Genomic DNA, 14,238 nt, shown 5'->3' with positions numbered 1-14,238 from the left:
GTGTACCATTGTTTCCACTGCCAGCTCCAGGACCACAGCCTTGGTCATGGTGTCTTACCACAGCAATAGAAAACCATCCAAGACAGACAGCAAAAGAAGACCAAATCCCAACAAAGCAAACACCAAATCCTACAGCTCCATGCCTAACCATCTACGGGTTTTCTAGAATTATATGGACTCCCAGACACTTTGGATAGCCTCATGCTCAAGTTCTGCTGCAGCCACATAGTCTCTCCCATGCCAGCTCTGCTCTCCTCACTGCTGAGCTGAGTAACAGTGACCAGTGACCAGTGACCATGCCACAGCCTGAGGGCCAGGCTGTCTTCTGCCAAAGAAGTTACCGCAGTAGCAATAAGTCCTCCCTCCCATTCCGCAGACATGGGCAGAATGAAGCCAGATCCCCTGTCAGAAAACTTGATGAACGGAGGCCTACTTGTTCATGTTACTTCAGGCATCCTGGTTTTCCAAACTCCCACCAGAACTGCTCAGTGGGTTCTGTTTACAACAGTCCAGGACTTGGCTACCCTGCAGCTCCAAACTCTTCTACATTTCCTCCCACATGACCAGATGTGTCACAGCAGCAGCCTCCCCCTCCCTGCCAACACTGATTTTCTGGTTTAGTTCCCTTTCTGGTTACGATGACAAAACACCTAATGCATGCAACTTAAGCATTTATTTAAGGGGAAATAAAAGGGGAAAGTCACGGTGACAGGAACATGAGGTGACTGGTCACCTTGTTTCCTTGGTCCCATAGCAGAGAGAGATGAATGCTGGTGCTCAGGCCATGTCTCCTTTTCATTTACTCTGGGCTCCTCTCCCACTGGATGGTGCCACCTATCTCCAGGGTTGGTGGAGCCATGTCAGTTAAGCCTGTCTAGATGTGCCCTCACTGACACAGAGGTTCATCTCCTAGGTGATTCTTAAATCCCACCAAGCTGATGAGGTTACCCAGCACTGCAGACTGCACTAAATTAGGTTTCTAAGCAAGTAGCAAGTGGCCTCTGAGAAAGAACAAGGAAAAGGACTTCAGAGAAAAACAGGAGGTCATCAGGCCAACTCCTTCAGAGAGTCTGTGAACTGGGCAAGGCTGTCTAAAGCGGTGTAGTGAGGCAAATCCTGAGTGGAAGTGGGTGGTGAAGGGGGACCTAGGCAGGGCCTGCAGGTGGGTAAGCCCCATGCAGGTGCAGAGGATGGGTGGGGGTCCCTCCTTGAGCTGCAGCCTCCCCCTCCCCAGATGCTGACTCATATCTCTCCGCAGCGGAGCTGTCCCCCTGTCACAGGCTGAAGAAGAGAGGTTCCACCCAGTCTAAGAGCCCAGCGGTGGAAAAGCAGCAGTGAGTGCTGTAGGCTCTGGCCCTACTAGTCTTAGGAGCCACCTTCTCTCTGTGTCCTAAGTAGCATAGCCTTGTCCAGGTCCTGGTCAGAATGAGGCTCACAGATGGAGTCTCAGGACACGCTCAGTGAGCGGGGCTGTCTTGAGTGTCACCTAGGTGGGGCAGAGTTGAGGTCTGCATCCTCAGGATGATGGCCCCCTCCTAGGGCAGCTCACCGCTGTTTTTGCTTTCCAAGAAGCCCCTGACATCTCCTTGCAGGGAGTTTCTGTGACACAGGAGTCACCTGTGCACCCTCTAGGAAGGACCCATGCATTCTTGGGGACATCTGCAACTTTAATCCTGAGGGACAGGGCAGGGAGAGAGAAGGGTGATAGGGAGGGACATCTCCTTTGGGAATGGAGGAGTTTTGTGTCTTAAGTCTCACCCCAAACAGGAGCTCAGAGGCCTCTGCTGTCAGTCAGGTACTTCCTACAGCCCATTTCCCTGGGATTGCAAGATGCCCCCGCCTGCCATGTTGAACTGTTTTTGTTTGAGCAGTCTTTCTAGAACCCATGGTGGGCCCAAAGGCCTGGTGTACATTAACTGTTCAGGATAACCAAGTGGGGACCATTCTGGGAGGTGATAACAGGTCTTCTGTCCATATGCGAGGGCTGCCCTGCTGACGGGATGGGTGGGCACAGATATCTCAGGAGTTCAGGGGTGAGCATAGACCTGACCTTGGGATTCTGTTTCAGACTTGCCTTTTACAAGTTTTGCTACCAGTGTGGTCGCTCCATTGGGGTCCGCCTCACACCCTGTCCCCGCTGCTATGGGATCCTGACCTGCAGCAAGTACTGCAAGACCAAGGCCTGGGCTGAATTCCACAAAAAGGACTGCAATGACATCATAGCCATGAGTAGGTTGAATACCGTTTTGGAATAGGCTGGGGAGGGGCCTCCTGCTTCCCAGGACAAGGAGGTAGGCCCGGGGAGAGAGTCACCATTGCCTTCAGGTTCAGGATGTTTTTCTAGGATTTACAGCTAGGAGTGTGTGTGTGTGTGTGTGTGTGTGTGTGTGTGTGTGTGTGTGTGTGTGTGTGTGTGTGGTGTGTGTGCGCACGTGCGCGCGCACGCCAGGGGGCCATTCTGGCTCTTCTTCATCTGTCATGATGTCACTATGCATGGCTGCCTCCTGGAAAGTGGACATGTCACTTCCTTGCAAAGCTGTGGCATGACATGGGTGCCTAGAACTTTTGCTGTCACTGGGGGCCTCTTCTAGTCATGTGCACCCTAAGACACTTAACATCTGGGCTGCTTCTGGAGTGTCTGCCTAGCAGTCCTTCTTAGAACTATCAGCCATGTGGGTCCCAACAGTTATCTGCTTCTATAATGGCATCCCCGCTCCTCCTACCTGACTCTGTCCCCTCCCCTTCCGTTCTTTCTCTCCCTGGCTTTCCTGAGGTGGTGAAAGGCAGGTGTATTCCAGCACTGGTAATCTGGGGCATCATCTACTGCCCAGGGATGCGGTACCTGCCAAGCCATTGCTGCAGGCAAGCACTTGCAAGCACTGGTCCAAGCATAGGGAGGGTTGATTGTAGGCCATAGCCCAGTGAGGTGGGGGCTCTCCTTACCCCTGGAGAGTAGGGGGGGTGTGCACAGGGACTGTCATTTTGGTATAAGCTTAGTGGTCACTGCTCCTGGAGCTGGCCTCCTAGGGACAGTCCAGGCTTATCTATCCCTTGAGACTCTTGCTCAGGCCCAGCAGGTGGCCCTCCATGTTCTCTTCCCGGTGCCTCCTCTTCTCTACCCAGTGCCCCACTTGGAAGACTTGTCTTAGAGGGTGACAGGACCTCAGTGAAGGGGACAGTGATTGATGCTGAGCCTGGGGAGGAGCCCAGGATTGCACCCTGTGGTGGTCTCATGCAAGAAGTGTCTGCGCTACTTCAGCTTCATGACACAACAGTCTCGTCCTTCTGACATGGCAATAAAGTGACCTATGGTGTGTTCTCAAGTCTGTAGCCTGCTCTGCCATTATCTGGGTCAAGTCTTGGAATCCCTATGCATGTCAGTTATGCCTGCAATGTTGGTCTTTCATAGGGCCTGGGCTGGCCTGTGCTCTACAGAAGGGCTGGTAGACAGGTAGGCCACGGGTCCATGCTAGAGAGCTGACTACAGGACAGTGGTGGCTCCTGGCTCATGCTGGCACTGGCTTTCCCAGTTGTAGGCATCTCCCAACCCCAAGGAAGAGCCATTCTCTGCTGTCAAGGTTCCTTCCATCAACTCTAACTACCCATGGGGTCCAGGCTGCTCTTGCACAGCATTCATTGTCTGCTATGTGCTGGGATTGTCCTGGGGCCACAGTGGAAGTGGAAGTCATGGGGATTGATGAGGATAAAGGGGCAGGGATGGAGCAAGGTGGTGTGGCCAAGAATGGCAAGTCTGCCCTGGAGAATCAGACCCACGTTCATGGCGAGAGGGGGGGAGGGCAGGTAGTGAGGATTGAAGCATTCGATTTGCCTGAAGGTAGACAGGCCTAAGGATGTGTGGGGCAGATGTGGAACAGAGACCAGAGTGGATGGGAGCAGCACTGGGGAAGAGGTAGAAAGGAGCTATAGAGCCTGTGAGTGTCGGGGAAGACCCCAGCTAGGTAGCCTTTGTCATGACAGCAGCATAGCAGTGTTGCTGCCTGGTTTTTGATTTCTACTCTAAGGTAGAGGGTCACAGAGGTGGCAGGCAAGGCCCATGGACAGAGGACCAAGCTGTCCCTTTATAGAACTCAGCCATACGTGGCTTTCCAAGAAGGGCTCTTGACAGGCAGGTGCTGGAACTTTGTCCCCTGGCACTAATCAGTTGTCACCATGGGCGACCTAGGTCCTTGTTCCAGAGGGCCAATGCTGGTGGGGGCTTGGGGGCTGTGGTGTTGTTGCCTGTGTTAGCAGCTGCAGGAGCACCCCACTCCATCTATTAGCAAGGAAGATGCTTCTGCACCTCCGTATGTAAAACAAAAACAGGCAAATGAAATGTTTCCAGGATACCAGAAAGGGCCCTTGTCACCCATTGTCTGTCCTTCCAAGTGGGCCCCCACAGCTCTCCATATATGCAGGGATGCGGGGCCTAGCCAGGCATGTACACATATGCATATTGAAGAGTAAGGGCATCACTTGTTCCAAACAAGGCTGTAGACACCGTATATCTGTATTTATTCTGCAACATTTGCTCCAAATGGAAACCTTTCCATTCTTTACTCTGTATAAAATAGGTGCTAATTATCCTTCCATTTTAGTTTTTATCCTGTATGAAAGTTTTGCCTGCTTGTCTCTATATATGTCACATGCACGGCTGCTGCCTGTGGAGGCCAGAAGAGGGCGCCACATCTCCTGGAACCGGAGTTTTAGGTGGTTCTAAACTGCCATGTGGGTGCTGGGAATTGAACCGGGGCCTTCTGGAAGGGCAGCCAATGCTCTTAACCACTGAGCCATTTTTGCAGTCACCCCCTAGTGGTTTTATAGGAGATAATAGTGACAATCATATTAACCCCTGGGTTCATTCTAAACATTTTGGGGGGCTATATTTAGATTTTAATCTGTGCTTGCACACAGCACTCTAAGATGGCTTGCACACATGCACACACACCCCTCTGCTGACCTTTGCCTTGAACAGTTAATGTGACCTAAAGCTTGATTTCTAATGTGTTGGTCCCATCATTTCAAAATTAGTTGTGACCAATGTTACTACACTTGGAGGGTGTCCCCAAGTGCCAGACTGTTAGTCAGGCCATTTTGTCCTTCGGTCTACAAAGGGTCTCTCTCTCTCTCTCTCTCTCTCTCTCTCTCTCTCATCTCTCCTCTTCTCCTCTTCCTCCTCCCCTCTCTCCGCTCTCTCTCTCTCTCTCTCTCTCTCTCTCTCACACACACACACACACACACACACACACACACTCGTCAGGCTTTCACCCTTTCTGTGGGCTTCCAGGAAACCTTCTCTATATTCTGACGTGTGCTCGCAGAGATTGTGTCACAGAGTGACTTCGTGTGACATCTGTGTTGGTGTAATATTTATATTCTGTCATCCTCTTTCTCATTCTCTGATATGGAGTCCTCTGTGGCAGTGACTCTTCTTTCGGTCTCACCTCTGAAGCGGCTTCTTGCAGCCCAAACTGTACCACACCGAAGCTTCTATTATGTTGTCAGATGTATCCATCCCCAACAGGCTTGAGGGAGTGGTCTCCAGACGGGACTGCAAATAGGAGTGACTTAGCCCAGGTGTCTATAGCTATTTTAGTATGTCATTGTTTAATTGGGCACGATTTCATCATCAGCTTAGAACTGAAAGGCCTGGGCCTTCCTCAAGATTGTCAGTAGGAACTGGTATCCACGCCTCTCCCCATGCACTGCTAAGCTCCTCCTAAGCTCTGTGGCCTCAACCTGCAGTGCGGTGACACCTTTTCCTGTCTGCTGGTCAAGCCAACTCATATCTGCCTGAAACCTTTTCAGATAGATTGTGGATTTGGTCATCAAACTCAATTATCTTGTTGGGACTTTGCAGTTGACTGGTTTCAAGGAGAGACAATGGGGAGCCTGGGAGTGCTGAGAGCTCCAGGTTTGATGTGAGGCTGTGGTTCCATCGTTTCTTCTTATGGCATTTGCACCTGCCTCCTCTTTGGCTTCCACATCTTACCCATGGAAGTCAGCTTATCTCTGCCTTCAAAAGCAAAGCTCAGTGGAGGCCCGTCCCTCCCGCCTCACCATCCTAGATGTTCCTGGCGTTTCTGTCCACTCCTTAAACAACTCCTCCTGACCTTGCTGCTCTGACCCCTTGTCCTCCCTGCCGTTGCAGCACATGCCTATCTTTAGCCCCACCCAGACATGCTGGCCTTTTTTGGTTTTCTGCAGTGCCCACCTCTACTGAGTGGCTTTCACTGGGTCCCTGTCTGTGCCTTTCCTGTTAGCTGCAGGCTCAGAGCAGCATGATCTGTTGGGAGCCCTCACCCTCTGGGTTAGGACTGGATGCCTCGATCTTTGTGTCTTAGAAACCCACATTCCAGAACTTCCAGTTACATTTGCTGTGTGATGGCGGAGAGAATTGAGGGTTAAAGGGGGTGGGTGGGTGGGTGGGGATGCTCATTAGAGCAAGGAGGGTCTTTGTGGCATATGTTCCATAAAACCTCTCTTAGCTGGGAAAGCTGTCTCTAGGGAGAAGAGGTGAGATGCTAGGGCAGGGATGGTGCTGGAGACCCAGGAGGAAGCTGTACCTCTGCTCTCTCCAGGAGCAGCCCCTTCCCTATCTTCTCAGGGCCTCGGCAACCCCTGCAGAGCAGTTATCTTATCCATGGGATCAGGCTGGCTTGCAATCCAGAGCAGTTGGAGGCCTGTACCATCACACCAAGAAACAGGAGAAAAAGTGAGGCAGTTCTAAAGTGGTCCCATGCCAGTGCTGTTCCTGCCTGCAGGGAAGGGGCGGGACACCCAAAGCTGGGCTCAGAGCAGAACCTCCTTCCTCTTCACCACACAGTAGCGCTGCTGCAGCAGTGCTGTTGAGCAATCTGTGGATATTGTGGGCATTCTGGGCCAGGTGGCCTGTATGAGCTGTGGGGTCACTTGAGAACATAAAGGATAGAAGTAGGAGAGGCCGGCACATGGCCAGGTGGAGGGAGGGGCCTTCTCCCCCTAGACACCTGCTAGCCACTGGCATTTCAACCCAGCCCTCTCCAGGAGCAAGTCCAAGCACTTGTTTGTCCCAGAATCTCAGAACTCATCCTGTGGCTTCTGCCACCAGCACTCTTTGTACCTTCAAGGGATTCCGACATAGTATTGAGGCCACTGGCTGAACCTTCTGTGCTGTCCCAAGGCAGGGATGGGACAGTAGGGGCAGGAGCTGCCTCAAGCCTCAACAGCTGCTCTTCCCTGTTTCTAGCAGGCTGTGTCCTGGCTATTCATCTGCCGAGCCTCCACCCCGAATCTATACTCCTGTTGGGAGATGATGCGTTCCTTCTCTCGCGCTAGGGTTGGCACTTTCCTAAAGTAAAGGCAGGCAGGCAGCCCTTGGGTAGTTACACCTGCCCCGGGCCTGTGCTTCCTGAGGGCCCCCTCTGCTGAGCTGTGGCAGCAGGGGTTCTGGATGCAGCTTAGGGTCCAGCTTGCTTAACAGCACATGAAACCCCATCAGGCGCCCCAAGGTCAGGGAAAGTGGTGAGGGTTTCCATGAGCAGAGCAAAGCTGATGCTTAGCCTCTGCAGTGCAGCCTGAAACACACGTCTGTCTTCAGGCTGCTCCTGAGCTGCCGTCCCGATGGCTTCCAGTTGCTGCCCAGGAACTTGAATGTGTAAAGCACATAGTGCATGCCCAAGTGGTTATAACTCGGCCCAGCCCGTGTGCTCCTGTTCCTGGTGAGATAAAAGAGGACAAAGGGGGCAGATACTGACGTACTTGATGAAGCTGAGGCACCTAGAGACTCTTCTGAGGGGGCTGGGAAAGATGAGGAGCCCTTTCCCTGAGACCTGGCTTCCCTTTCCCAGATAGGTTCTGAGGCCTGCGGGTCTCAATATCAGTCCCTCCAGAACCCCCTTCTCAGAGTTCACCTGGAATCTTGGGTTCTTCTTTTGGCTAGACTCAGCTGCCCTACCCTTTTTGTCTTGCCTTTCGCCTGAGCCCTCAGAGGTACACAGGGAACGAGGCTGAAGCAAGGAGGCAGGGCGATGGGATATGGGGTGTGGCAAAGGATCAGTGCCTTGAGAGAACACATAGACTCCAGGTCAGCGTGGGAAATGAAGACAGGGCTCTAGTGGGAAGAGCCAGGAGTGGTATGTATGTATGTATGTATATATGTAGCTATGTATGTATGTATGTATGTATGTATGTATGTATGTATGTATGTATGTGATGGCTAGGCCAGCAATCAGGATCAAGACAAGTTGTATCTGGAGGGGGGATGTCTCTGAGGGAGGCAAGACCCGGAAGGCTATGGACACAGAGATTATGGCTCCATATAGACTAGGAAGTCAACAGGGGTACCAAGGGAGGGCAGGGTCTGGGAGATGGGGCTAGAGGCTGGCTGTAGAGCAGTAGGGGTTGTTCTCAACCCCCTCCCATACCTGGACTTTTGGGAGAGTGAGTGGGATGATGCCAGGGTCCAGGCCAGGTGGCCATCCAGAGCTTGGGAGCTGTGGATGGACCCAAGAGGGTCTCAGATGGCAACAGAGAGGGTAGCTTGGGTTGTGATGGAGATAGAAGCCTAGAACATGGGCACCAGGGTTCCCTGTGGAAGCCTGGGGGCTGCTGCGTTCTCTGGAGACGGAGCAGTAGGTAGCCAGGGAGAGGCAGTGTAGCTGAGGCCTGCACTGTGGCTCCCCCTGCTAGTTTGTTCTCTTGAAGCCTGGGGAAGCTATCCAGTTCCCTCTGTTTTCCCCTGGATCCTGGCGTCCCCTGACTGAAGCCAGGAGGCCTGTGCAGGCTACACTGCTTAGTGGGGGCGGGCACACCGCTTAGTAGGGGGCCACCGCTTAGTGGAGGGCATCATTTCCCCACCGTATTCTGGCCTTGCTGAGTAGCTGGGTGTATATGCTTGGGCATATTTCGGCCGTGTATGGATTTATCTCTGTGCATGTTAGCACCTTTGGTCCTCAATATTTTTCCAGTCTGTGTTTCCTTGTTCTGTCTGGATTATACACTCATCACAGAATGTGCGATGCGGAAGTTACTGTTTACATTCCCCTCAGTGTCCATTTTTTATATTTAATGTACTGACATTAGATGCACATGTATCTACAATTATATCTACTTGATGAATTGCCTTCTTTGTGATCATACAGTGACCTTGTGACTTGGATTGCAAGTCTGTTGGGCTGATAGAGACACTTCTATTGTTGTCTTTTAGTTACTGTTTGCATGGGACCTATTTTAAAATCTCTGTAGAAGAAAGAATTTATGGGGGCTCACAGTTTCAGAGTGAGTCCGTGACCATTATGGCAGCAGGCATTGCAGCAGGCAGACATGGTAGCAGGCAGGTAGGCATGGCAGCAGGCAGGTGTGGCAGCAGGCATGGCAGGCAGCAGGTATGGCAGCAGGCAGGCATGTGCTGGAGCAGTAGCTGAGAGCTTAGCAGAGAAAAAAAAGCCAAACCTCAAAGCCCACCAGTTATACACCTCTGCCAACAAGGCCACATCTTCTAATCCTTCGCCAAGAGCTCCATCAGCTGGGGACCCAAGCACTCAAACATATGAGCCTATAGGTGCCCTTTTCTTTCTTTCTTTCTTTTTTTTTCTTTTCTGCGACAGGGTTTCTCTGTGTAGTCTTGGCTGTCCTGGACTCACTTTGTAGACCAGGCTGGCCTCAAACTCACAGAGATCCACCTGCCTCTGCCTCCTGAGTGCTGGGATTAAAGGCATGCGCCGCCACACCTGGCTTATAGGTGCCATTTTCAATGGTATCAGTCACATAATACACACATGTACACATATATAAATTCAACCTACTGAGTCCATTTAGTGCTGCATATGTGCATTTTGGGCTGACCACCTGGGGTTGGATAACCTATTCCTTTCCCAGAAGCCATTGCTTGCGTGTAGTTCTTATTCTAAGAGTGGGGCTTGTGAGATTTCCCCCACCCATATCGACACATTAATTGGTATTGTCACTGTGCAGGTCTTGTTTCAGTGGCCATGTTTTTGAGATTCATGGCTGTGGCTCCCCGGCATGTCTAGAAGGCACCATCTTACAGCATATGTCCAGGTCCTCTAGCCATATAAAATCTTCCTGCTCCCTATTCTGCAATGATCCCTGAGCCTTAACTTCTACTTTAAATTGCTAGTGACTTTTCCTTTGCGAACTTTATATTGTTATTCCCCGCCCCATTTTATGCTAGTCTTTCTATACTGCGTGCCCACTGGCAAACCTCTACAGCTACATTTCACTCAGGGTGAAACACTGCCAAGTGTTCTGAGCCCAGCCATGCACTTCCTCCCCTAGAGTGGCACAGTTTCATGCTTTCACATTGCTAGTTGGTATCAAGGCAATGTGACAAGTTCCCGTTGCCACTTCTGGTTAGGCAATGGTTAGGACATGATGCCTGGAAATCTCTCATCTAGCTTATTTCTGGGAATATCTTTATTTTACATTAATTTCTGGATGCTGCTTGTCTTAGCATAGTGCTCGGAAGTTATTTTTCCTTTCAGAACTTTGGTTTCATCATCTCATTCCCTTCTGGCCTACAAGGTTTCTGCTGAGAATTCTACACACACAGACACACACAGACACACACACACACACACACACACACACAGAGAGAGAGAGAGAGAGAGAGAGAGAGAGAGAGAGAGAGAGAGAGAGAGAGAGAGAGAACCTTATGTGATGAATCTGCTGTTGCCTGGTTTTGTCTCAGGCATTCGTCTTCAGGCTGATTTTGCTAGAATCCTTTGAGTGTCATAGCTGTGGATAACCTCCCCATACCAAGATTTTGATACCTTTTAGCTATTATGCCTTTAAGTAAAGCTTTCTGAGTCACCCCTCTTCTGGGGCTTGTCTAAGTATTATTTTTTGAGATCATCCTCAAAGGGTTGTCCTAACCTTATAGCCATTTTTTCCACCTTTTCTGTCTGGTAACACCTATAGACAATTTTGGTTTGCCTGTCATCTGGTTCCCAGGGTGCTGAACCTGGTGGCAAACTCTGTTGCCATATTGTGATTTACAAATCTCAGCTTACCACTCCAGAGCTTTTTGGCTTCTTTCTCTGAAAGGATCTCACTGCTTCTATGTGGGTGACCCCCTCCAAGTCCTTTATATTCACTCATTGTACACAGCCACCAGCCACTGACTCTCTTGTGGGGGCCTGGGAAGCAGTACAACCTTAGTCTCTCCTGAGAAGCTGAACCTTGTTGCCTCATGGTGTTTGGCCAAACGTGGACTCAGTCTTATCTTCCACCACAGGTGTAGCTCTACATCTGGCACATGGATCTATCTGCCTGGTTACGGTAGCTCTCAGTGACTGTCCTCACCCCAGGGTCTAGTCCATGTGAAATCTTACATAGGTACTGTTGACTGTGAAACATTCACACCCCCGTTTTGATGTTTGGGTGGAAAGGGGTTCCTGTAACCTGTCAAATCCAACCCTTCTAACATGTCATCACACAGGGTGGTTGGGCTGGTTACGTGGGTTGATGCTTCACATTCTGAGGGCTTGCCCACTTTTGGCTGGCTCACTTCAGTGCTCTATCAGATTGAGCTTAGAAGTAGGTCTGTGCTGGAAACAAGTGATCCTACTCATCTTTTTGGGACACATAAGAGGGAAGCGTTTAGTCACTGAAGTCTTACTCTCAGAGGCAATTCATTTGTTTTGTGTACATGGGGTATTCCTCATCGAGGAAAGACTGCTGAACAATGACTGCCTCCGTTCCTCACCAGGCACCATGGTGCCTCAGTCAAGTAACCTGCAAACTTTACAGCTTTGCTGCCAGGATTTCTAGCACCCCACCAACCCACAGTGTCACCTTGCTGGCTCTCTAACCATTCTTTGACGGCTCAAACTGTACAGGCATGTGAATGGATGAGTATGGGTGAGTGCATGTGTGTGGGCTAAAAGCATTGCACTAGTCTGCAGGATTGCCTGCAGGTGTGTATGATGCTCACAGGGGTGGGGGATGGGGTGGGTAGCGCTGGCTGTTCAGCATGCCTGTGCTTTCCTGGTTCCCATAAAAAAGACTGAGATATAGTGATGGCAGAGAAGGGACTTCTTCCTAGCCTCATGGGGAGCATTGTAGCAGGGCTTAGAGCAAAGTGCTGACATGGCGTTTGCCTGGTACTCAAAGGGCAAGGCTGTAGAAGTCATTGAGCCCGCCCTGTTCTGGGCCTGGCTACTGACTCCCATGTTGGGTACCTGGCTCATATATTCTCCTTTTCCTCTCAGAGAGAATGATTATCCAGTCCCAAAAGTACGAAGAGCAGAACCAAAAGTCCAGGCATGTCAAACTCAAAAAGCGCTTGAGTCAGAAGTCCCTGCATGTCAAATTCAAGAGAACGTGAACAAGGGCCAGAACCAGGAGTCCACAGATGTTGAACTCACAAAGACCTTGGATGAGATGCAGGAGCAGGTGTCATTGTGTATCCAGCTCAAAAAGAACCCGAAGAACACAAAGCGGAGAACCTGCTGGACTGCCTGACACGCTGCTCCATCTGCGGTCACCAGCAAGCAGCTGGTTGCCCATCTGTCCCCCACAGGGCTCTACTGAGCCTCTACCTCACTCCATGGCTGTCTATCCTGGCCACTCCCAGGAAAGAATCTGGGCCACTTGGCACCAGGACTTCCCAGGACTTGCAAGGAGGCGGAGAGTGAGGGTGAAGCTACCACCTGGGCCTGGGGCACTACAGGTATCCTTGGGTGGAACCTTGACACCCAGCAGTAGCTGTGCCCTTTGGAGGGGCCTCCCTTCTGGGAGCTTTTTGGAGGTCTCCCTGAGATGTGTGGCCTAGCAGCATGTGAGGTGAGGTTCTACTCCCTAGGCTTGCTCACCAAGTGGCAACACTGTAACATGTACTTGGGCAGCAGTGTGGGCCACAACTCCCAGATAAAGCAGATGTGCCACACCAGGCTGAGCAGGGCTTCTTCAAGTCTGGCTACTAAGTGAGCTTTCTAGCCATGGAGGTAGGCACTGTGTGCTTACATAAGGACAGGTCAGCTCCTTGAGTTGAAGGTGAGCTAGCCCTGGATGCCTTAAGCTTTTTAGAACCTGTCTGCAGCTTGGGACAGACTGGAGTGTCAGGGCATCCCTGGCCCCTACACTGTTCCCCTGGGTACTCCTGAGGCACCCTGGTAGGCATGAGAACCTTTCTATGGGGTAAGACAATGACACGTGCATTGAGGTGAGTTAGAGGAGATGGAAGGTAGGTGGAGCCAGCGCAGGCTGGCTGGCCCTGGTATCCTGGCCCCCTCCTCCCATGACTGTTGGCACATTCAGTTGGCAAAGATTGGCATCTTCCTGGGCAGGACTTGGAGATGTTCAATGATTGCCACCACATGGAAACCCTAGGACCTTACTAGGGGCACAACCCAGGCTCAAACCCCTTCCAACAAGCCCCAATCTGTGCATGTGCCATCCTCACATGTACACACGTGAAGTCTCACCCGAGTTACATGAGGTCACATCCACTGTAGGTCTCCAGCCTTTAATTCATACAAGGACTCAAAGAACACATGTTATCCACTGGTGCTGAGTGACAGGGAGCCTCACTGAGGAAGGACAGAGTAGCTTGGCCACTATCCTGGCTGCCCTGTGCAGCATGGGTGCTGTGCTGCTGTCCTCACACCCTAGAGCCCAAGTCTGTCTCCTGCCACCCCTGTCTAAGTGGCACTAGCAGGGCTGTGGCAGGGTGGGTGTGCTCAGGGCATGGGCCCAACAAACCCATGGACCAACCGCAGAGAATACCCATCCTGGGCCAGGGGACCTGACTACTGGGCCGGCCTTGGTTCACTGTGCTGGCAGTAGCCTCCCTAACCCAGTGACAAAAGCAAAAAAGCGGTAAGCAGCCTCTTCCTAGGCCTTCAGCATATCAGGACCACTGTCTTCCTGGCTATAGCAGCTCAGCATCCCCAAGGCCCTGGAGGGGAAGGAGCCTTGACAGCCTCGGTAAGCCAGGTGCCCCCAGGTCTCAAGGCTGCAGGAGGATAACAGGATGCAAGTGTTGCCTGAGCCTCTCCAGTGCTGTCAGGGAAGGCTGAGATGCAGCGCTCAGCGGACAAGGACACCGAGGGTCTGGATGTGCGTGTCTGTAAAAGCCCTTGACTGCCAATGTTCCCCCAGCTCCTGCAGAGCTGCTTGGGTCAGGAAGGGGCCCAGGCATCCTCCTGACCTGCAGTGCCAGGTCCCATTGATCCTGAGCTGAAGTTTCACCAGCCACCCAGCATCCCTGTGGCCAGGTGACCTTTCTAAGTGGGACAG

General features: G+C 51.6%; 1 protein-coding gene across 1 annotated transcript in view; it reads left to right on the top strand.

Annotated features, from left to right (window-relative positions):
* Ankmy1 (ankyrin repeat and MYND domain containing 1) overlaps window positions 1–12,607 on the top strand; it is a 49,874-nt gene extending 37,267 nt beyond the window's left edge. Inside the window, exons 16-18 of the mRNA XM_051154369.1 lie at window positions 1,259–1,334; window positions 2,069–2,229; window positions 12,210–12,607. Coding sequence (XP_051010326.1) covers window positions 1,259–1,334; window positions 2,069–2,229; window positions 12,210–12,325 — 353 coding nt within the window. The 3' untranslated portion in view covers window positions 12,326–12,607. The remainder of the gene's footprint in view (window positions 1–1,258; window positions 1,335–2,068; window positions 2,230–12,209) is intronic.
* The last annotated feature ends 1,631 nt before the right edge of the window (window positions 12,608–14,238 follow it).

The sequence above is a fragment of the Acomys russatus genome, chromosome 12 (assembly GCF_903995435.1).
Source record: "Acomys russatus chromosome 12, mAcoRus1.1, whole genome shotgun sequence".
Lineage (NCBI taxonomy): Eukaryota > Metazoa > Chordata > Mammalia > Rodentia > Muridae > Acomys > Acomys russatus.
This window is presented reverse-complemented; position numbering and strand designations above follow the sequence as displayed.